General features: G+C 34.7%; 1 protein-coding gene across 3 annotated transcripts; it reads right to left on the minus strand.

Annotated features, from left to right (window-relative positions):
* Positions 1-24,787, minus strand: LOC138332145 (uncharacterized). 3 transcript variants are annotated; one of them, XM_069280127.1, is made up of 4 exons: positions 24,609-24,787; positions 6,420-6,905; positions 5,095-5,220; positions 1-2,284 (listed from the first exon to the last, which is right to left on the minus strand). In XM_069280127.1, exons 2-4 carry the CDS (start codon positions 6,895-6,897, stop codon positions 1,614-1,616), a joined length of 1,275 nt encoding a protein of 424 aa, XP_069136228.1. In that variant the 5' UTR covers positions 6,898-6,905; positions 24,609-24,787; the 3' UTR covers positions 1-1,613. The 3 variants fall into 3 exon arrangements, with proteins under 3 accessions (XP_069136228.1, XP_069136227.1, XP_069136229.1); XM_069280126.1 differs by having other exon boundaries at positions 6,420-6,910; positions 24,609-24,786; XM_069280128.1 differs by lacking the exon at positions 24,609-24,787 and adding an exon at positions 9,942-10,043 and having other exon boundaries at positions 6,420-6,910.
* Positions 24,788-24,990: the final 203 nt, after the last annotated feature.

Raw genomic sequence — 24,990 nt, forward strand, 5'->3', positions numbered from 1 at the left:
TTTAAACAGTAGTTTATTCATACATTGATACATATACATACATAAGCATATTTCGGAATAGGAAAACAAGCTTTGAGTTTATATAAGCTATTTTCAAAATGTGTTACTTGATATACTTTATTGTATAAAATACATGAGATATAATAAAATAAAACAAAAATTCTGTTTACTCTACAATAAAGTATTATAATACTTATACAGAAACGGAAATAAAGTCGAATGCAGGACATATTCAAACTGTTACTTCAGGATCCTCCGCGGAAACATCCGCGATACCTCAGGGGTTACTATCACTGATGCTATATCCATCCCTGGACTATCTTATAGTAATGTAAGGCGGCGCAGGAGAAAAAACATCGTCAAATCATAGGCCTGAAGCTATTTCCTGTGATGGATACTTGATAAACAATCCCCAACTTCAAAGCAACACAGTCAACCACAGTGTACTGTTATTTGATTCTATTGAATTGATTCAAATTATGAAATAGCCCAGGGATGGATGTAACGTGGTGCCCTGGAAACCACAGTGTCAAAACTACACTACAATCCTGTTTCTCAGGGCCGTATCCCAGCGTAAGCTGATCATGGATAGCCGATGATGGTTCGGGATTAGGGCTAGATTGAATTACGGATTTATGGTACACTCCGTTTTCGGCAGATTATAAATTCCCTTCAATTGCCGTTATTATTACAAGTCATGGAATGATTAAATTAAGCCCAATCTAGGTATATAAAATAATTTCATCAGTAAAAGAATATGAACATAAATATAACATCGATCGTCCATCGCTACGTCATCACAAAATGTACAATGTATACCAAAAGAGCTACGCTATCATAAAACGCATATAGATGATTAATACAAGAGAAAAGGATATCGATAAACGCATATAAAATAAGTCTACTCAAGATAACTAGGTTATGTAAAATAGAGGATCTTACATGAGTGGCTATGTGGTATGAAATTTATCAAACGAGTTCAATAATTTGATATGGCACGAGACATTAGACGAGTGGCATATCAAATTATTTGACGAGTTTGATAAACTTTATATCACATATTCACGAATGTAAGATTCTATTTATCACATAAACCTTTATTAAAAGAAATATAAGTGCAAATTTTTAATTCGTCTAAATAAAACCAGTAGAAATCCGGTTCGGATGTAAGTTTCCGTCTACTGGGACAATCATTCGACATCATGTATAGATTACGACGTCAACACACTACATGTGACGTCATAATAGTGTTTTACACATGTGTCTTAAGAAATTCATTACATGGCAGTATGACATGGCTGAACGGGCCAGTTATGTTATAAAAGGTAAAAAAAATACTTATGCCCATGAGAGCTACGCCAAGGCTTTACGTATACAAAATGAGTATAAACGTATATTACAATAAGTATATCTATGATAGCTACGTTATCCCAAAACGTATATAAAATACGTATATCCAAGCATGCGCATTATACAAATAAAGCTAAATAGTGTATATAAATAAAAAAAGTCCTTTTAAAGGTACCACTCACGCTGGTAGAGGCCAAATGGATCTTATTCTTAGTTACATTGCATTGTCAACAATGAGTCCAACGCATATGTACCGGAAGCTCCTATTTTTGCGATTGATTCAATCTGCCGGCATTGTTTCGATATTCCTCAAGTACCTTCCGTCGCATATCTTGAAAGGTGAAGTCGGAGTCGGGTAGGAACTCTTCAATGGTGCTGTTCTCACTAACGTAGTCAAAGTATGGCCAGTGAGTTGTGTCCCCTGCATCAAAGTTGTAACACTGGATGGTGGCGCAGTAGTCATCCGTGTTGTTCCAGAGCTTGTGTGTCTGGAACCAATCTCTGCTGATCCAAGTAACATCTCCTTTGGTAGCGTTAAATGACTTCTCGGGTTTCGCTTTCGGGTCCATCGTCTGCTTGTTGTAGAGGGACACATTGATTTGTCCAAACAAGACTTTGATGACCGCGTTTGCGTTTCCATGGTTGTGGATTGGACTGTAGTGCTTTGCTGGCCAAATCTCGAGGACGTAAGGGATTCCAGGAGAGTTACCAAGACTGTGTCCAAGGGTAACCCGTAGGTAGGTCTCTTCTGCACCACTATCGGGACCGAATTCCCCAGTTTTCTCCTGTAGCTTGTTATATAACAGGCATCCCTTTGTCTCGATACTGAACCGGATAGCGTCAGAAAGAAGAACGTCATCTACTTCCGGTGGCCAGTTCAAATCAGTGTTACAGATGTTGTCGTAAAGTTCTTTACAGGCAGGCGGCAGACTTCCTATTTAAAAAAAAAAACAATGGTGAACTTGTTTTTCCTACCGACACCTAAACAGGGAGAGCGGCTATATCACTTCTTAAAGGTGATAAAACAGAAGGGACATGGAAAATGAGATAGTACGCTAGAAACATTTGTATGTCCTATTAGAAACATACATCAGTTTGATATGTGCTTATATTTTGTCTCTAAATAGTAAGATTGATGAAACCAATCTTCATATCTTTTTGACGACAGATTTTTTTCTATGACTTATCTCCCTTGAGTTCCGATGAGTTGTGACGTCATCTGAGACAATCAACTACCGGAAGTCGGTGTGCCGATCGCGGAACTGTCTACATGCATGTGGATTTTTACCACAGGTCTTAGTACTTACGGAAATACACACGGAGAAAAAATATGTTATATTTCGACTTGTTTATCCCTACATAATGGCACATTATTGACGCCATAACCTATAAAATGACGTCACTATATGTAAATGATGATGTCATAAATGTGGAGTACATATAGCATGTGGAGTATCATGTGTGGGGTTAAACATAAGGTCATTTTTCATAAATGAATAAGTATTACTTTCCTATTCAGTCCACCCTGGAGTAATACGACTGTGCATGTATGTAATTTATAGTTTACACATAAGATTAACCGGGGAGTTTTGATATACATTCTGGTAATTTTATGTGCAAAATAAGATCGTAGTGAAAATGGAGAATTATTGCAGCGACCTACGTTTTTATGAAAAAAATCATCCGTTACAAACATGCGGAGATATAAAAAAAAATACACGCAAATTAAAGGGACAATTCAGTCTAGGAGAACATTGAAATTTGTACATATATCGGAAAAAACCAGTTCTAATGGGATTTGATCAGTCGGTTTCACTGTTATCTGACAGAAAAACGGTCCTCCTGCACATACTTCCATTTAGGGATTCTACTACATTTCTTTGTACTTTGAGTTACACAACAGTGTGCCGATTGTGTGAAGCCGGTATGTTCAGATCGAGCAGGGTTGCATTATGATATGACGACATTCACAATATTATCATTATGTAAATGCAGGTTATTTAAAATCGAAAAATTACAATGTTAAGAACGCTTTAAAGTCATCAAAATACATCGTAAAACTCATCACAGCCATTGTAAATAGTAATATTTTTTCCTTTTCGGGGGAGACCTTCGGACCCCCAAACACCAAAATATCGCTCTTTCGCCGCTCGCAAAATCTTCAAAATACAATGTACATCGTATAACTCATATCTCAGCCATTCTAAATCGTAATATTTTATCCCGGGGGGTCTCCCCCGAACCCTCAAAACACCATAATGCTCGCCAATTTGCGTACTCATTAATTTCCTATTATATTCTTCACAGTACACTTGCGTATATGTAGAATACGAATTTTACCGATTTTTTTTATCTAGACCCCTAAATCGTCTCACAATGGTCAATATGCTATCTAGTGTGTCCATATTGATATAAACTAACTAATTCTCAAATCCCTGTGAACTGTTCGTACACTGTTTACTTTTGAAACTTTCTTAAGGTCAACAGGTTTGTTATTTCCAAAACTGCGCACGGTTAGATAATATAATGAAACGGTCTTGTAAGTGATTTGTGAGTGATAAGAAATAGGTTATTTCATGGCCCTGTGTTAGTTGAACTATAAACAAGCATATCTTGTCCACGAGTACATGTCATGCATATTTGGTCATTGTATCTAGTATCTGTGTTTTGTCCCGTCTTTTTATCGGTCGTGCGTGCATTATCACTACTGTACATGTTATTCTATTTTCTTACACGGAAGGCCCCGAAGAGCTTTAAAAAATAAATAAGCCTAACCCTTTCTGTGCGGTGTTATGAAAGATTAAGTTCCAAATACGAAATAGAGGTGTGTAGTATATACATAAGGCGGGATAGGGGCACGTTTGTCGCTGTATGATAGGGTTTTAGAAAGGGTATGAAGGGTGGCGGGGTCTACTTTTTTAAATATGCATTATATGTATGTACATGTAGCATGTAGTGTCATTATTGTTTTGGCCCGTTTTCTTGTAAAATTATATTTCTTCTTGTTGATATAAACTTTAAAGTCTATGTTGATAGTTTTAATTTACAGACAAAAGTCAACCGCAACCTCCTCGAACCTGAGTTGACACACATGTACTCTATATCAAATGACTTTTGACCTAAAGAACATAACAATTTTATAACCCAGAATATAACGATTAGAATGAGTATACGATCGTTTTTATTATATCAGGGCATGTTAGATTGTATATTATATATACGAATACATTTCCACTTATCAATATAGCAATTACATGTAGTGCGACTGTTTTAAATATCTATAATCGCCAATACCGCAATACTGCCCCATTGAATTTCCCGACTCTAGTCATAGCTGTTTGTCTCAGATGACGTCACGAATCAACGGCCACCTGGTGATATCAGGGGCGATAAGCGATGCGATCGTTCTAGACAAGTGTCGCTATGGACTTCGTTTCTAGCAAATTTTATTGAAATTACGTCAAATTACGTCAAATACAACCTGTATTTTTTGTTGGAAATCATAAAATGCACCACAATAACCAAATATCAACATAAAAATAGCATATGTAAAATCTGTTTTTATCACCTTTAAATATACTTAACATGACTAAGTTAATACAAGTTCGTATATATCCGGCTAGCCTTTGGTATTAGTGTTAACTCATTGATATATAACAAAAACTATGTTGATTTTCGTAAACAAAATTATAAATGAATGCATATCTAATGAAATGTTTGTAAATAATGCCTATCTAAACTTACCAGTCAACATGTAATTGCCGTTGTCCAAGGTAAATAGTGTAGCTTGTTTGCTGTCCAGAACGAACGGTGATAGATTGCAGATAAATGGATTCTTTCGGAAGGAGACACTCTTTTCAATATCTATCACTGTTACCGAAAGAATAAATTTGATTAATGGGACATGCTTTATTTAAGAATTGCAACTATTTTATAATTTCATCCGGGTATGAAAGAACTTTTGTTTGCAAACTGTGTGAATAGGACTATCATATTCTCACAAAAGTATGTAAACAAAATTTATTTCATACCCAGATGAAATTAAAAAATAGTGACTTCAATGCTTTTAATTAATGTTCCAGGCTACTTTATAAAATGAAATACGTTTACACGTATGATTCCATTGATTTTTCCAAGGGATTATTTTTGCTAAATCAATACGCAACGTAAATGTTTCTATTGTGAGTCACGTTAACGCCGGATTTCCGCGCCATTCCCGATTTTCTTTTCATCGTGGAATGCAAGAAATAAATAGGCGAATCAGAAAGCCAGAAACAAAGAAAAATAATAATAAAAGTGCAACACAAGATTCGATTTCTTTAGTTTTATCTATCGTACTGGATACCAACAGCTGACGTATATTAGAAAATGATTCTCATGTATCGCGAAATGTCGAGAAATAGTGAAATCATTTCGTCTCTGAGAGCCAAATCATAGTCGTGAAAATTTGATTTTCTCGTGATTAGTAGAAATCGCGAAAATGTTGACCCGCGAAATTAACCGGCTATACAGTACATGAATTGGATGATTTCGGTTTGTTTGGTTGTTTTTGTTTTAGTAGTTGTGAGAGCCGCTATCACCGAAAATTTTATTCCGTCTTTGCATATTAAAGAGTTGTCTCCCTTGCATGCAGCTATCCATTACGACGTCATTATTTTTTGTGCGAAATTTACGTCCTACGTCTTCTAAAAAGTATGACATTCCGCCAGCAAACACACGACGTCCCAGTCAATACCTATCCGTAAGGGCAGGTAACTTTGTAATATGCAAATGCAGAATATTGATCACGGGTAAATGAGTAAATAAGTTACCATAGTCCCCGATACTGTATAAGGTTTACATTTCGTGGATAGTTTATTTTCGCTATATTCGGGTTTAACTGATATCGTGAAATGTAAACAAAGGTAAACATTCAGAAATTCATTTAATGTGTTCAGGAATATCATAGCAATTCTCAAATTGGCAGAATGCATAGGAAATCGATAAAAGGCATCTTGATTAATTATGGTTTGAATAAAAGAGATAACTATATTGTTAACAATCAGCAAAACTAAAATATTACTACTTACGATCGGAACCGGCATTCGCAGTCGGTTTGGCGGTATCGAACAATTGCACGAGACCGACATCTTCCGCATTAAAAAGACCATGATACTTCTCTCTGATTGCCTCTTGTTCTTTGGATGTCTTGGCTCCGGCGAGAAAGTCGTAAACCAGCTCAGTAGTTTCCTCCATGGTGTAACCTTTACCATATTTCAAAACGAGGCTATCCCTATTGTAGCTGAACCAATAAGAAATTTTCTTGTCTGCGTCATATCCGCTGCCAGTTTCTGTAGTTCCGTCAAGCTTGGAATACTGGCCGTTTTGTGTTATACCGAACTCAGCCGAGTCTAGACCAACAGTGAGTCTGATATCGTCAGTAGCTGAAGCCTTCGTGATCTTTATCATAAAAGCATTGTTCCTGGTGATGTTGAAGGTGAAAATTCCCTGTCCGTGAACAGGCATAGGCTTACTCCATGTTGGTTTATCATTAAACTTACCAGCCATGGCGGTAACTGTTCTATTACAAAGAAAAGAAAAAAAGCATCAGATAAAGTTTATTGAATACTAGGGAGGAATGATGAGATTGGTCAGTGTACTTTGCATACTATATATTTATATTTTCACTGTAGCCCCCACCCCCAGCCCCTGTAACTAAGCGCAGTTAGCATTCATCAGTCTATGAACTGCTATTCGCTTATTATGACGTTATTATCATTGTGACAGGTCAGCGACGATGACTGTTTACATGGCAGTTCCGTCTCAGACGATAATGATTTTTTACTCGTAATAGATACAAACTTTGAAAACGACTGAATACGATCAAGGCTTACATGATATCTCCGACACTGTCAAGTGGTAGCTGTAATACTGTAAATCGATTTTCTATCCCGGCTGATACATTTCGTTTAAAGCATTTTCGGGAGATAAAGCTTCGCTGATTTAAAATTGAATGAAAATATCTTTGAAGTTAATGGTATAATAATTACCTAATATACTAATTCTCGGCGATATACCTTGCATGGTTGCGAAAATAAATCACTCGCGAAAGACAGATGGGTTACAGTATGTCGGACCCAATGACCCAATGGAATGAAATGCCATGATCAATAGTCAGTAGAGAATCGGCACGGAGTAATCAGAGAAAAAATCACCAGCATTATCTCCTAGTGTGACGAAGGAAAAGCGGTTGGTACTGTAAAACTTCCACAACAATGTAGTGTCACGAGTATATCAGTGTTATCAGACTAACAGTTAATTGAACTTCTGAGGTTTCAGTCCCGTTGAAGTCTCGTTTCGACAAAGATCAAAGAAGTTATGAGATTTTCAAATATATTTTATCAATATCTGTAGCAAGTTGCCAGATGCAAATTTTGTCAAAAAATTACATTTCTATTTTCAGTAGATTTTTTTATACAGGGATTTTAAGAAATGGCCCATTTGGCGGCCATTTTGAAATTGTGTCTTTTTCCTCTTTGAGTAGAGCCATAGTTTAACCATTTTTTACTGAAATTGTTTTTACTTAAATCATCACTGCACCAGCATTTTTAGCTGTATCGAGCTAATTTTTGCTGTTAACCTTTACTAGGTTCGTGGTTATAAAAATATTGAGCATTATTGCGTGAAGTGCTACGCTTTTGTCACTTTATTTTTGCATTTAATAGTAATTTGGACACTTTTATTTTTTACTCTTAAATGCTGAAAAATAACACATATTCAAATGGGGCAAAAAAGTAAGCACACTGACCCCCCATTTTTCTGCCTAATTTAGAAAGAACAACCCATTCCCTATTGAAATGCAAAATATTAACAAAAGTTTAATACCACAACTGTTTCTATAAAGGGTTTAATTTGGCATAAATGGCTGAAGATGGTGTATTTTGCAGCTCAAAATTAAGGGGTAGGGGTAGCATATGTTGTTATTCTGAGAAAAAATATGAGTCTTCTTAATCAAAACTTGTATGTTTTTAAAGAAGACTACAGGAAAATAAATTCTTCAAACTTCCATACATATCAAACATCTCATTAGGAAATTATGGCTTTAAACTCTTGTGTATATGGTCAAAACGGCAAAAATCCCAAAAAATCTAAGATTTTGTCAACTTGGTATCTTTGAGTGACAATAGCTCAAAAACAAGCACACCGACATATGTTTTTTCTTCCATTTTCTTGTATGGTATGAACTCCTATTTCCAAAAATCTATATGAGAAAAAAAGTTTAATACAAGAAAATTTTGACTTCTCAGAGGTGTACATCCTAATTGAACTGACATGACCGTAACCGACAGCATCTAATTCCAGACAGAGTCCGTCTGATTGTCCCGTACCTGATAACACACCAATTAATTGTCCAGGCCCTGTACCCTGTACATTGTAAATATAATGATGTATTGTAGTTAGATGCATTGTTTTAGGCAAGGCAGCTCCAGCCAGTACCCAGACGAATAAACATGTACATAGTGTAGTCTATGGAGTATATAATATTCTGTAGATGTTTGATTTTTATTTATGTCAAAATACATTTTGGTGTAAGTGATTTACGCTTGAAACTTTAAGTCAAACTTCACGGTAAATTACGAATGTTTATAGAAAATATTTCAAGTCCGTTACTCGTACATTTATATAATTGTTAAAATACACTTCTGAAATGTGTATTTACTACCACTGAGACTAAACAAACATTTAAAGAATTTGTTATCAAGAAATGTTTACAACGAATATTGTAACATATAGTATGGCCTCACGTCGCTATACCAATATAATACAGTTACTTTAAACTTTAACGGTGGCCTCGTGCTTTTCCTTAAATAATAAAACTTAATTACATTTTTTTTTATATAGTTGATATTTTTCACGAATGTTTCTACTCCAAATTTTCAAACGAAATATTTCAATTTTTCTGTAAATCACCTGTGATTTACATACGAAAACTTTGTGATCCAAGTAAATTCCGAATTAATATCTACATTATTTATATTGATAAAATGTTCTATTCAGTTTCTAAATCCGCGAATTTTAATCTTTACAAACTCTTTTTTTTTAAATGAAAATCGCAAAATTTAATAGCCGAGAAAGTAAGTAGAGCAATCTGATCACTACGTTAGATAAGAGGATCTGAGAAAATCCCATTAGGGGTCATGTCCAGGTAACCTTTGCAAATGGCCAATCAAATTGCTGCTGGCAAAATTTTGACAGTGAATTTCAGGAGACGAAATAGTTTGAAAATCTGTCAGAATTATTTCCGTGTAGGTAGTCATCTCACCCAAAGAGCACAATAAAGCTAATCGTATTGAACGGAGTGGTTATAAGGATCTGTATTTCAATCAGATTGGTAGACTAGTATACTTTGACCGAGTATCCCACCTACAGATCTCTCTTGCGGTTGCATTTGGGCCATCGAGGTGATTTGAAAAAATGCATAATTTGTTTTGCAAACGATGTAAAGGACATAAAGTTTACTATTATTATTCAATCTTAATCCGCTCCTGGTTGCGCTACAAATATTAATAAAGTTAAGTAAACTAGCAAACGATTTATAAATAAACACTTACCTTTTTTCAGATTACCTTGCAGATTTGCGGATTGTGAATGCTATGCATCAACCTAAATCGTTCGTTCTTATATACCTCGTCTTATTGATTTATGATGTAAAACATGAATTCTGATTGGTCATCTATTAATGACCTCATACCTGTGTTGTGATTGGTCGTGTTGTATCCGGGTGTCTATTTGATAAGCATGTTTGTATTAGTTACGACTGATTTAGAAAGATGAAATTACCCTGTTCATTGTAAAATGTTTAGACAACTACATAATACACATAATTGTTCCTCCGATGTATATCTTATTGCGTGAAGTGCTACGCTTTTTGTCACTTTATTTTTGCATTTAATGGTAATTTGGACACTTTTATTTTTTACTCTTAAATGCTGAAAAATAACACATATTCAAATGGGGCAAAAAAGTAAGCACACTGACCCCCCATTTTTCTGCCTAATTTAGAAAGAACAACCCATTCCCTATTGAAATGCAAAATATTAACAAAAGTTTAATACCACAACTGTTTCTATAAAGGGTTTAATTTGGCATAAATGGCTGAAGATGGTGTATTTTGCAGCTCAAAATTAAGGGGTAGGGGTAGCATATGTTGTTATTCTGAGAAAAAAAATATTAGTCTTATTAATCAAAACTTGTATGTTTTTAAAGAAGACTACAGGAAAATAAATTCTTCAAACTTCCATACATATCAAACATCTCATTAGGAAATTATGGCTTTAAACTCTTGTGTATATGGTCAAAACGGCAAAAATCCCAAAAAATCCAAGATTTTGTCAACTTGGTATCTTTGAGTGACAATAGCTCAAAAACAAGCACACCGACATATGTTTTTTCTTCCATTTTCTTGTATGGTATGAACTCCTATTTCCAAAAATCTATATGAGAAAAAAAGTTTAATACAAGAAAATTTTGACTTCTCAGAGGTGTACATCCTAATTGAACTGACATGACCGTAACCGACAGCATCTAATTCCAGACAGAGTCCGTCTGATTGTCCCGTACCTGATAACACACCAATTAATTGTCCAGGCCCTGTACCCTGTACATTGTAAATATAATGATGTATTGTAGTTAGATGCATTGTTTTAGGCAAGGCAGCTCCAGCCAGTACCCAGACGAATAAACATGTACATAGTGTAGTCTGTGGAGTATATTATATTCTGTAGATGTTTGATTTTTATTTATGTCAAAATACATTTTGGTGTAAGTGATTTACGCTTGAAACTTTAAGTCAAACTTCACGGTAAATTACGAATGTTTATAGAAAATATTTCAAGTCCGTTACTCGTACATTTATATAATTGTTAAAATACACTTCTGAAATGTGTATTTACTACCACTGAGACTAAACAAACATTTAAAGAATTTGTTATCAAGAAATGTTTACAACGAATATTGTAACATATAGTATGGCCTCACGTCGCTATACCAATATAATACAGTTACTTTAAACTTTAACGGTGGCCTCGTGCTTTTCCTTAAATAATAAAACTTAATTACATTTTTTATATAGTTGTTGTTTTTCACGAATGTTTCTACTCCAAATTTTCAAACGAAATATTTCAATTTTTCTGTAAATCACCTGTGATTTACATACGAAAACTTTGTGATCCAAGTAAATTCCGAATTAATATCTACATTATTTATATTGATAAAATGTTCTATTCAGTTTCTAAATCCGCGAATTTTAATCTTTACAAACTCTTTTTTTTTAAATGAAAATCGCAAAATTTAATAGCCGAGAAAGTAAGTAGAGCAATCTGATTAACGTTAGATAAGAGGATCTGAGAAAATCCCATTAGGGGTCATGTCCAGGTAACCTTTGCAAATGGCCAATCAAATTGCTGCTGGCAAAATTTTGACAGTGAATTTCAGGAGACGAAATAGTTTGAAAATCTGTCAGAATTATTTCCGTGTAGGTAGTCATCTCACCCAAAGAGCACAATAAAGCTAATCGTATTGAACGGAGTGGTTATAAGGATCTGTATTTCAATCAGATTGGTAGACTAGTATACTTTGACCGAGTATCCCACCTACAGATCTCTCTTGCGGTTGCATTTGGGCCATCGAGGTGATTTGAAAAAATGCATAATTTGTTTTGCAAACGATGTAAAGGACATAAAAATTACTATTATTATTCAATCTTAATCCGCTCCTGGTTGCGCTACAAATATTAATAAAGTTAAGTAAACTAGCAAACGATTTATAAATAAACACTTACCTTTTTTCAGATTACCTTGCAGATTTGCGGATTGTGAATGCTATGCATCAACCTAAATCGTTCGTTCTTATATACCTCGTCTTATTGATTTATGATGTAAAACATGAATTCTGATTGGTCATCTTTTTATTAATGACCTCATACCTGTGTTGTGATTGGTCGTGTTGTATCCGGGTGTCTATTTGATAAGCATGTTTGTATTAGTTACGACTGATTTAGAAAGATGAAATTACCCTGTTCATTGTAAAATGTTTAGACAACTACATAATACACATAATTGTTCCTCCGATGTATATCTTATTGCGTGAAGTGCTACGCTTTTTGTCACTTTATTTTTGCATTTAATGGTAATTTGGACACTTTTATTTTTTACTCTTAAATGCTGAAAAATAACACATATTCAAATGGGGCAAAAAAGTAAGCACACTGACCCCCCATTTTTCTGCCTAATTTAGAAAGAACAACCCATTCCCTATTGAAATGCAAAATATTAACAAAAGTTTAATACCACAACTGTTTCTATAAAGGGTTTAATTTGGCATAAATGGCTGAAGATGGTGTATTTTGCAGCTCAAAATTAAGGGGTAGGGGTAGCATATGTTGTTATTCTGAGAAAAAAATATGAGTCTTATTAATCAAAACTTGTATGTTTTTAAAGAAGACTACAGGAAAATAAATTCTTCAAACTTCCATACATATCAAACATCTCATTAGGAAATTATGGCTTTAAAACTCTTGTGTATACGGTCAAAACGGCATAAATCCCAAAAAATCCAAGATTTTGTCAACTTGGTATCTTTGAGTGACAATAGCTCAAAAACAAGCACACCGACATATCCTTTTTCTTCCATTTTCTTGTATGGTATGAACTCCTATTTCCAAAAATCTATATGAGAAAAAAAGTTTAATACAAGAAAATTTTGACTTCTCAGAGGTGTACAACAGTTAATTGAACTGACATGACCGTAACCGACAGCATCTAATTCCAGACAGAGTCCGTCTGATTGTCCGGTACCTGATAACACACCAATTAATTGTCCAGGCCCTGTACCCTGTACATTGTAAATATAATGATGTATTGTAGTTAGATGCATTGTTTTAGGCAAGGCAGCTCCAGCCAGTACCCAGACGAATAAACATGTACATAGTGTAGTCTGTGGAGTATATTATATTCTGTAGATGTTTGATTTTTATTTATGTCAAAATACATTTTGGTGTAAGTGATTTACGCTTGAAACTTTAAGTCAAACTTCACGGTAAATTACGAATGTTTATAGAAAATATTTCAAGTCCGTTACTCGTACATTTATATAATTGTTAAAATACACTTCTGAAATGTGTATTTACTACCACTGAGACTAAACAAACATTTAAAGAATTTGTTATCAAGAAATGTTTACAACGCATATTGTAACATATAGTATGGCCTCACGTCGCTAAACCAATATAATACAGTTACTTTAAACTTTAACAGTGGCCTCGTGCTTTTCCTTAAATAATAAAACTTAATTACATTTTTTATATAGTTGTTGTTGTTTTTCACGAATGTTTCTACTCCAAATTTTCAAACGAAATATTTCAATTTTTCTGTAAATCACCTGTGATTTTACATACGAAAACTTTGTGATCCAAGTAAATTCCGAATTAACATCTACATTATCTATATTGATCAAATGTTCTATTCAGTTTCTAAATCCGCGAATTTTAATCTTTACAAACTCTTTTTTTTTAAATGAAAATCGCAAAATTTAATAGCCGAGAAAGTAAGTAGAGCAATCTGATTAATTAGATAAGAGGATCTGAGAAAATCCCATTAGGGGTCATGTCCAGGTAACCTTTGCAAATGGCCAATCAAATTGCTGCTGGCAAAATTTTGACAGTGAATTTCAGGGGACGAAATAGTTTGAAAATCTGTCAGAATTATTTCCGTGTAGGTAGTCATCTCGCCCAAAGAGCACAATAAAGCTAATCGTATTGAACGGAGTGGTTATAAGGATCTGTATTTCAATCAGATTGGTAGACTAGTATACTTTGACCGAGTATCCCACCTACAGATCTCTCTTGCGGTTGCATTTGGGCCATCGAGGTGATTTGAAAAAATGCATAATTTGTTTTGCAAACGATGTAAAGGACATAAAGTTTACTATTATTATTCAATCTTAATCCGCTCCTGGTTGCGCTACAAATATTAATAAAGTTAAGTAAACTAGCAAACGATTTATAAATAAACACTTACCTTTTTTCAGATTACCTTGCAGATTTGCGGATTGTGAATGCTATGCATCAACCTAAATCGTTCGTTCTTATATACCTCGTCTTATTGATTTATGATGTAAAACATGAATTCTGATTGGTCATCTTTTTATTAATGACCTCATACCTGTGTTGTGATTGGTCGTGTTGTATCCGGGTGTCTATTTGATAAGCATGTTTGTATCAGTTACGACTGATTTAGAAAAATGAAATTACCCTGTTCATTGTAAAATGTTTAGACAACTACATAATACACATAATTGTTCCTCCGATGTATATCTTATTGCGTGAAGTGCTACGCTTTTTGTCACTTTATTTTTGCATTTAATGGTAATTTGGACACTTTTTATTTTTTACTCTTAAATGCTGAAAAATAACACATATTCAAATGGGGCAAAAAAGTAAGCACACTGACCCCCCATTTTTCTGCCTAATTTAGAAAGAACAACCCATTCCCTATTGAAATGCAAAATATTAACAAAAGTTTAATACCACAACTGTTTCTATAAAGGGTTTAATTTGGCATAAATGGCTGAAGATGGTGTATTTTGCAGCTCAAAATTAAGGGGTAGGGGTAGCATATGTTGTTATTCTGAGAAAAAAATATGAGTCTTATTAATCAAAACTTATATATTTTTAAAGAAGACTACAGGAAAATAAATTCTTCAAACTTCCATACATATCAAACATCTCATTAGGAAATTATGGCTTTAAACTCTTGTGTATACGGTCAAAACGGCATAAATCCCAAAAAAATCCAAGATTTTGTCAACTTGGTATCTTTGAGTGACAATAGCTCAAAAACAAGCACACCGACATATCCTTTTTCTTCCATTTTCTTGTATGGTATGAACTCCTATTTCCAAAAATCTATATGAGAAAAAAAGTTTAATACAAGAAAATTTTGACTTCTCAGAGGTGTACATCCTAATTGAACTGACATGACCGTAACCGACAGCATCTAATTCCAGACAGAGTCCGTCTGATTGTCCCGTACCTGATAACACACCAATTAATTGTCCAGGCCCTGTACCCTGTACATTGTAAATATAATGATGTATTGTAGTTAGATGCATTGTTTTAGGCAAGGCAGCTCCAGCCAGTACCCAGACGAATAAACATGTACATAGTGTAGTCTGTGGAGTATATTATATTCTGTAGATGTTTGATTTTTATTTATGTCAAAATACATTTTGGTGTAAGTGATTTACGCTTGAAACTTTAAGTCAAACTTCACGGTAAATTACGAATGTTTATAGAAAATATTTCAAGTCCGTTACTCGTACATTTATATAATTGTTAAAATACACTTCTGAAATGTGTATTTACTACCACTGAGACTAAACAAACATTTAAAGAATTTGTTATCAAGAAATGTTTACAACGCATATTGTAACATATAGTATGGCCTCACGTCGCTAAACCAATATAATACAGTTACTTTAAACTTTAACGGTGGCCTCGTGCTTTTCCTTAAATAATAAAACTTAATTACATTTTTTATATAGTTGTTGTTTTTCACGAATGTTTCTACTCCAAATTTTCAAACGAAATATTTCAATTTTTCTGTAAATCACCTGTGATTTACATACGAAAACTTTGTGATCCAAGTAAATTCCGAATTAACATCTACATTATCTATATTGATCAAATGTTCTATTCAGTTTCTAAATCCGCGAATTTTAATCTTTACAAACTCTTTTTTTTTAAATGAAAATCGCAAAATTTAATAGCCGAGAAAGTAAGTAGAGCAATCTGATTAATTAGATAAGAGGATCTGAGAAAATCCCATTAGGGGTCATGTCCAGGTAACCTTTGTAAATGGCCAATCAAATTGCTGCTGGCAAAATTTTGACAGGGAATTTCAGGGGACGAAATAGTTTGAAAATCTGTCAGAATTGTTACCGTGTAGGTAGTCATCTCGCCCAAAGAGCACAATAAAGCTAATCGTATTGAACGGAGTGGTTATAAGGATCTGTATTTCAATCAGATTGGTAGACTAGTATACTTTGACCCAGTATCCCACCTACAGATCTCTCTTGCGGTTGCATTTGGGCCATCGAGGTGATTTGAAAAAATGCATAATTTGTTTTGCAAACGATGTAAAGGACATAAAGTTTACTATTATTATTCAATCTTAATCCGCTCCTGGTTGCGCTACAAATATTAATAAAGTTAAGTAAACTAGCAAACGATTTATAAATAAACACTTACCTTTTTTCAGATTACCTTGCAGATTTGCGGATTGTGAATGTTATGCATCAACCTAAACCTTCTTATATACCTCGTCTTATTGATTTATGATGTAAAACATGAATTCTGATTGGTCATCTTTTTATTAATGACCTCATACCTGTGTTGTGATTGGTCGTGTTGTATCCGGGTGTCTATTTGATAAGCATGTTTGTATTAGTTACGACTGATTTAGAAAGATGAAATTACCCTGTTCATTGTAAAATGTTTAGACAACTACATAATACACATAATATACATTGTTCCTCCGATGTATATCTTATCTAAAAGTTTCAGTTTGTTTTAAAACTCGCCATGCGTATACAATTCTGTTATTTTCTGTAAACTTTACGATAATCAGTATTATAATCCATATGGATGGAAACCTGATTCATCCAATGTGTTTTGTTAGCAAATCAGTTCTTTATTATGTATAGAACATTCACCACACACTATAAAATATCCAGAACATGTGTATATCGTGGCCATGTTGTATATTTGAACTCAGTGTGTCACAATTTAAGACTTTATAGTGACCAATTATATTTAAGGATTAACCTCTTACTTTGTTTAGTTTATGAGATGATAAAACCCAATGGAGCTCGAGGTAAATTGCGTGAAGGCGAAGCGTTTACGTAAACTTTACCGAATGCTCCATTGGCTTTATAGTCTCCTTATAATCACAGCTGTATACAAAAGCGGCTGTTTCGTTTCTGTAAATTCGTAATTTATAAAGTTAGTTCGATCTACGAGGTTGACCTTCAGAAAATGAGCATCTTCGAAAATGTTGGGTTATGTTTATTACTTGAAGTGTTGAGAGTATATAAAGTGTCATTTAACAATCCGCTATATTCTTATACGTTCTTAGAACATTTTCTTTCAGTGATACTGGCAAGCAAAGAGTGTCATTATTGTGACCAGCCAACTACATGTTTTTCCATAGATCACTGTGTTGAAGTTCTGTAATGAATTTGTCAATCATCTAAATAATATTTGATTATTGTATTATATACATGTAACAAACTTATATATTATTAAATAATACAATAAAGAAAATAAGTTATGGTCCTTCTGCGCAAATTCCAACCAAGGTAGACGTCTTAACATATGGTGCATTTTGCACCGACAACCCCTGAGATGTTTATATCCATTCATCAAAGTTGATATTTTAACCTACCTATCCATTCGGATTTCTACCTTCATCTCATTGTTAACATGGGATAATTGCCTGCTATATAGAATGTTTATTATCCAATTAGTTTGTCGTTCACTGTAGTGAATATGTATGTTAAATTTTATTGCAGCATTTGTACTAAATTTTAATTAGAAGAAAGATGTTTTAAAACTTTCAAAAGAGAAAACACGGTGAACTGACAGGTGTGTTTCCTAAAGATTTATGTGACCTAAATACGATGCATTGTATGTGGGAAAGGCAGATCAATACCTTGACCTGTACGTAGGCGCTTATCCGGGTATAAGAATCGTTATAAAGTGACAAATGGCACATGCATTGTCTTAGTTATCTAGATCCGGTTAAATGTTCTTACTATTATCAGCTATTTAATTCATGAATTTGACTGAATAGTTTTTTTCTACAGTTGGGCGCGCGATACTCGGGACTCCGATTGTCCGTAGAATATACAATCGGGCAGAAATACTAGGCAACGGATGTGATTACCGTAACGTTGTTAAAAATATAAGTGGAGATAAAATTTCGCACATTACCGTTTGGAACCTATTCGCAGGGTTTTATATTCGCGAATTACCTTAACTGTGAAAGCGTTACTCATACGACAGCCGAATGTGTACACCATTGATTTGATACTTTCCGCGAGGTATTAAAGGTCGCGAATGTGGATGGAGTTAAAAGTTCCGCAAATATTCGTAACTCTACAGAATATACTTATTAACCCCTTGGAATATCCTCGGGAAATGACTATTATTATTGTTAGTACAAGATAACCGATTACATAATTTATTATTCATAATCCGTTAGAATATAAAGCGAGCAGCCATCCAAATGATATGTAAAACATCATAACGTACACCTGATTACAATAAGGTCTCCACTGATGACAAACTAATTAAGATTATACTTCATATTGCAGCGGAATTACAAGTATGATTCTAATTAGATTAAATCTCTATAAATAGCATGCGTATCAATTCACTTAAGCAGTATTCCCAATATATTTTGGGTTGGTGAAGTCATGGAAAAAAACTGGAAGGAAATTCATCGTATTAGCGTCTATGATAAAGAATGTCCGTCCGTTTTTTGTCTATGATCTCATAAACCAAAAATATATTCAGAATAATGCTTATGATTTTCATAGAAATGTTACTATACATTTTCTTGTCTGTGAAAGATTCAACAAAACCGCTTCAAGACGTCAGGATGACCTATTGTCATCATGCACCGTCCGTCGTCGTGCGCCGTCCGCCGTCCGTAAACTTTTCATTCAAACGACTTCTTCTCAATAACCGGAAGGCCCAGGGTACTCATATTTGGCCTGTAGGTTGCTGGGATGAAGGGCTACCAAGTTTGTTCAAATGAATGACCTTGACCTTCATTCAAGGTCACAAGGGTCAAATAGGATAAAATCTTTAAACGACTTCTTCTCAAAAACCAGAAGGCCCAGGGTACTGATATTGAGCCTGTATGATGCTGGGATGAAGGGCTAGCAAGTTTGTTCAAATGAATGACCTTGATCTTCATTCAAGGTCACAAGGGTCAAATAGGTTAAAATCCTTTAAACAACTTCTTCTCAAGAACCAGAAGGCCTATGGTACTGATATTAGGCCTGTGGCATGCTGGGATGAAGGGCTACCAAGTTTGTTCAAATGAATGACCTTGACCTTGATTCAAGGTCAAAGGGTTCAAAAAGGCTAAAATCTTTAAACGACTTCTTCTCAAGAACTAGAAGGCCCAGGGTACTGATATTGGGCCTGTAGGATGCTGGGATGAAGGGCTACCAAGTTTGTTCAAATGAATTACCTTGACCTTCATTCAAGGTCACAGGGGTCAAATAGGCTAAAATTCTTTAAAACACTTCATGTGAATAACTAAGAGGCCTAGAGAACTGATATTAGGCCTGTAGGTAGCTGGGATGAAGGGCTACCAAGTTTGTTCAAATAAATGACCTTGATCTTCATTCAAGGTCATAGGGGTCAAATAGGCTAAAATCCTTTAAACAGCTTCTTTTCAAAAACCAGAAGGCCCAGGGTACTGATATTGGGCCTGTGACATGCTGGGATGAAGGGCTACCAAGTTAAATTACCTTGACCTTCATTCAAGGTCACAGGGGTCAAATAGGCTAAAATCATTTAAACGACTTCTTCTCAAAAAGCAGAAGGCCCAGCGTACTGATATTGGGCCTGTAGGATGCTGGGATGAAGGGCTACCAAATTTGTTCAAATAAATGACCTTGACCTTCATTCAAGGTCACAGGGGTCAAATAGGCTAAAATCCTTTAAACAACTTCTTGTGAATAACTAAGAGGCCTAGAGACCTGATATTAGGCATGTGGCATGCTGGGATGAAGGGCTACGAAGTTTGTTCAAATGAATGACCTTGACTTTCATTCAAGGTCAAAGGGTTCAAAAAGGCTAAAATCTTTAAGCGACTTCTTCTCAAGAACCAGAAGGCCCAGGATACTGATATTGGGCCTGTAGGATGCTGGGATGAAGGGCTACCAAGTTTGTTCAAATAAATGACCTTGACTTTCCTTCAAGGCCACAGGGGTCAAATAGGCTAAAATCCTTAAAACAACTTCTTCTCAAGAACTAGAAGACCTAGGGTACTGATATTGGGCCTGTAGGATGCTGGGATGAAGGGCTACCATTGTTCAAATGAATGACCTTGACCTTCATTCAAGGTCAAAGAGGTCAAAAAGGCTAAAATCTCTAAACGACTTCTTCTCAAGAACCAGAAGGCCTAGGGTACTGATATTGGGCCTGTAGGATGCTGGGATGAAGGGCTACCAAGTTTGTTCAAATAAATGACCTTGACCTTCATTCAAGGTCACAGGGGTCAAATAGGCTAAAATCCTTTAAACAACTTCTTGTGAATAACTAAGAGGCCTAGAGACCTGATATTAAGCCTATCGCTTGCTGGGATGAAGGGCTACCAAGTTTGTTCAAATGAATGACCTTGATTTTCATTCAAGGTCATAGGGGTCAAATAGGCTAAAATCTTTAAACGACTATGTTGTATTGTACTAATAGTCAGATGACCGTTAAGGCCCATGGGCCTCTTGTTTCTCCTCCTCTCACTTCGTAACTAATCATAAAAACAACAATTGGATAGATTTATCCGGAATCAGGTACAAACTAATAAAACCAAATATAAAACAAATAAAATATCCGGAATGGGTTACTTCCCCCTAGACCGTACATGTCATAGATAGATATCTCATCATATACATCATATATATAACAGAAACATAACCACCGAAAATAAAAATATTTATCTAGATATAGTATCAGATGCAATGTTAGGTGATATATGACAACGACCGAGTGCATAACGAGTAACGTTAGAGGTAAGGTAGGCCTAGGACGTCTCCTTTCAGGCTATGTTATGCATCTATAGCTTGTCCGCAATGACCAGTTAATATTACCATACACGGGATGCCTCGTATTTTCTTCTGTATGTGAACCAATAAAATTAATATAGAAATGGAGACTTTTCGTGAACTTTTCTTCGCAACGTATTGGTTTGTATTAACTGTGGGCCATATTAATTATTTTATTTTTTTATTATATTGGGCCGTTAAAGGGACATGAACCTTAAATAGTTTGTTCTGTATGCTTAGATATGGTTTTCAGATGTTTATTGAATATTTTATTACAGTGATTGGTTATCTAAAACGACAGGAAAACGTGGGGAATACCTACCTCAAAAATGATTAAAAATAGACAGTCATATTCTATCTTTGGAACACAAAACGAAAGCTGGCCGAAAGCGAGGTTATAATGAAAAACAAAATTTGCTGACATGGCAAGGAATTTACGATGGTTGACAAATGAATTTTAAGCCATATTGGTTATAAAACAATTTGTATTTAGCGTAGGAATGATAAGTCAAACGAGACTTTTTATTCGATCGTGACAGTGCACCGCGAAGGGAGGTTCCTGACTTATTGCACATATGTTCATCACGCAAGTATAAAGTGGGGAGTTGCTCGCTCTCATGAATTTCAGTGATCCATTTATATTTACCTACTTTCCAATCGCACACGTTACTGACTCTTGACGTACTGTTTTCTATCGGAATTAGTTTTTGACCCGCCATTTTGTTTACATATGCAGTGCATTGTGGGAGGTCACTAAAATTCAACACTACTATATACTATCGTTACAAAATTCGACCGGGCCGGTTCAAAATACAGAAAGATGAAAATTCCATTTTAATTATTTTATTTGACACGTTTGCACAATAATTGATATATATTACTTAGTAAGGTATCTGACACGCCTTAAATATGTATTTTACTCAAATTTACATGGTTTATTTAGGTTCATGTCCCTTTAACAGCGAAGAGAAGTTCTAAGTGACAACATCAGAGTCATTTATATTGTTTGATTTGCTATCATTATGTAACACGTAATTATCTGCCCTTACAAACAACCCAGATCTAACATACAGAAAATGAAATACACGTTTCACTGACAAAATAATGACGTCACCATCGATATCTACCCACACGAGTAGACATCTCAGTTATATGCAAAGACTTAATAAGAAATTTGAAATCAATTTGAAACAGATTTTCTATTTCTTTAAAAGGGAATTTCATATTTCTATGTTACATCTTTCACGTATTAGGGTCTCAGTTTGTTACAAATGAAAATCTACAGTTGTGCATCCGTGTCCTCTCATGGTTGAGGTATGGTATATTTGAGAGTAAAGGCACAAAACGTAATGCAGCATTTTATAGGAATATCAGAGATGATTTGTCTTCTATTTATCCCACAGATTGTCGAAAATGTCGTCGTCAGCAATACTATGAATACCATTTTAGTATTTAACACAAAATAAACATTGCAAGACAACACGTCGTCACCAAAATATCTAAGATATCAAAAACATTGCAAATGCAGATGTACAAACATGCATTATGTGATAATAAAAGTGCACGGTGCATTGTCGGTAGACTCGACCGAATTTCTACAATAAGTTTAAGTTGATTTAAACTAGCATTCAAATTATTCCTTTTTACTGTCAATTCTGTTATACTTCAGTAATCACCGACAATATTTTATTTACAGTCTAGACATATCGCCGTCCGCCTCAAGATCAAAGGACGAAAATTACAAGTGAGGATGAACCGCACAAATACATAAACCGATTATCAGGTTACCGTATACCAAGTATTTTCCGCGTGGATGAAATATACGCGTTTTCAGGGGTTATTGGCGTGGTAATGTAATATTAAGCTATCTTCGTATTGAATATATCGTCTATGTAGATGCCAGAGCTTTATAGACAATTATATTATAGCGCGCGTTATGAAGATTATCTGCAAAGCTCTGACTACTACATACAATATAATACATCTCATAATGTCATTGATTTGATACATTTTAATGTAATTTCATTTATGAATATTATTTATTTTACTGGCAAATCGCGACACACTTTCTAAGCTTTAGTTGTCTTACATCTATGATGTAACAATATTGAAAATAACCAACAAAAGTATAAAAAAATCATTGTGTAAAATGACAATCGAATCACCAATTCTACATTCCTTAAGTCCACTAAACCCAAACAATCATAAAATATATTAACCAAAAAACTGCACGGGTGTCAAAATATATGTTTAAACTTTAATTGTATTGTGTTATATTTTTTCGCTGATTTTATAGGCACTGAAAAACGGGAAACAATGCTAGTTTACATTTAATCCAACTGTTCACATATCAACAGATTATATCTGTCGATTGATTATAAAAAGGTGATGGAAAAACAACCCCTAAAACTTTAGAAGGTTTACGTAGTTTTGTTTTTGCTTTATCAATGACATTTAACATACAACTGTTCTGTATTAGTTTACCAAACGTAAAAATATGATATAGTTAAACGTCATTAGGGACAAAGAATGCTTGATCTCATTTGATACTATCACAGTCGTAATATTAACCTTTGGTTGTAACTTCTACTATATAAATTAATCAAACAAAACCGAAATATATCTGGATACATTCGACAACCAAAATGTGTCAACTATAACGTACCAACGCCGACATGGAAACGATAACTGATCAACGTCAAAATGGTTGTTCTACTTTGTACGGGCCTATTTAAGTAATTCCTGATCCAGGTATGTTCCGGTACCAACTTTAGTAATTCTGGATTTGGTTAGAATACTAGTCACGCCACCTATTATGGGAAATCAGGAACGCTAGCTAAGCATGGTGCGATTAAAATCAACAGCGGAAACGATACGGTAGGAGATCACTGTACATACAATTATACTTTGTCAAGACTTTAATTATATCATAGAAGAGTTAATGATTGATTCTGATGTATAGTTGAATGTAATTACTATTTTTATCGTGATATATTGAGTCATATGTGTGCGCATTAGTTTGTTTACATTGTGATGCCGCGCTTGTTAGATTCATATGTGTAACTTTGTGTTTTATGTCTTAATTACAGTCAATTGGGTCTGTTCAACGATGAACTTGAATTGTCGGCGTTATTTGTTGATATCTGAGACGCACATTCTTTGTGGGATATAAAACTTTCTTAGTATAATTTTAACTTGGGAGAGTATTGAAATGAGTTGCAGATGGTCGTGGGTCTGACTGTACCTATGATCGGAACATTTTTACATTATCTTATCTCTCGGGAATTACGCAAAATGATATCGCAAGGAAACATAAGCTGGTTACCGTAGTGTCTTCTAGAGTATCGCAGAAAGATCTAGATATGAAAAAATATACTCACAGTTCGACGCTGTTTGTGCTTCTTGTGACGAAATGAGGATCTAAATAAAACCACTCTGTCTGTCCAATCTTTTATATAATATGTGAATTTGTATACATGTTGGAGGAACTACGTAAAATATTGCTGACATGCACAAATAATTACCTAAATGAAAATAATTTGTCAATGTTGATGAGGAAAGAGCCAATACTGCTTTATATGAATTTGAACTTTGACCTTGTTTACGTACGTGATCTACTGCTATTTCCATAACAACTAAAAGTTTTAAGTGCTTTACTCCACAACCGGGTTACAGGATACTGTAACATGGTGTACTCTGACGCAGTGTCATTTTTATGTACATCATGTAAACTTACAAAGGTCACCTGTTTATCACGGATAC

Source organism: Argopecten irradians, chromosome 9 (assembly GCF_041381155.1).
Source record: "Argopecten irradians isolate NY chromosome 9, Ai_NY, whole genome shotgun sequence".
NCBI lineage: Eukaryota > Metazoa > Mollusca > Bivalvia > Pectinida > Pectinidae > Argopecten > Argopecten irradians.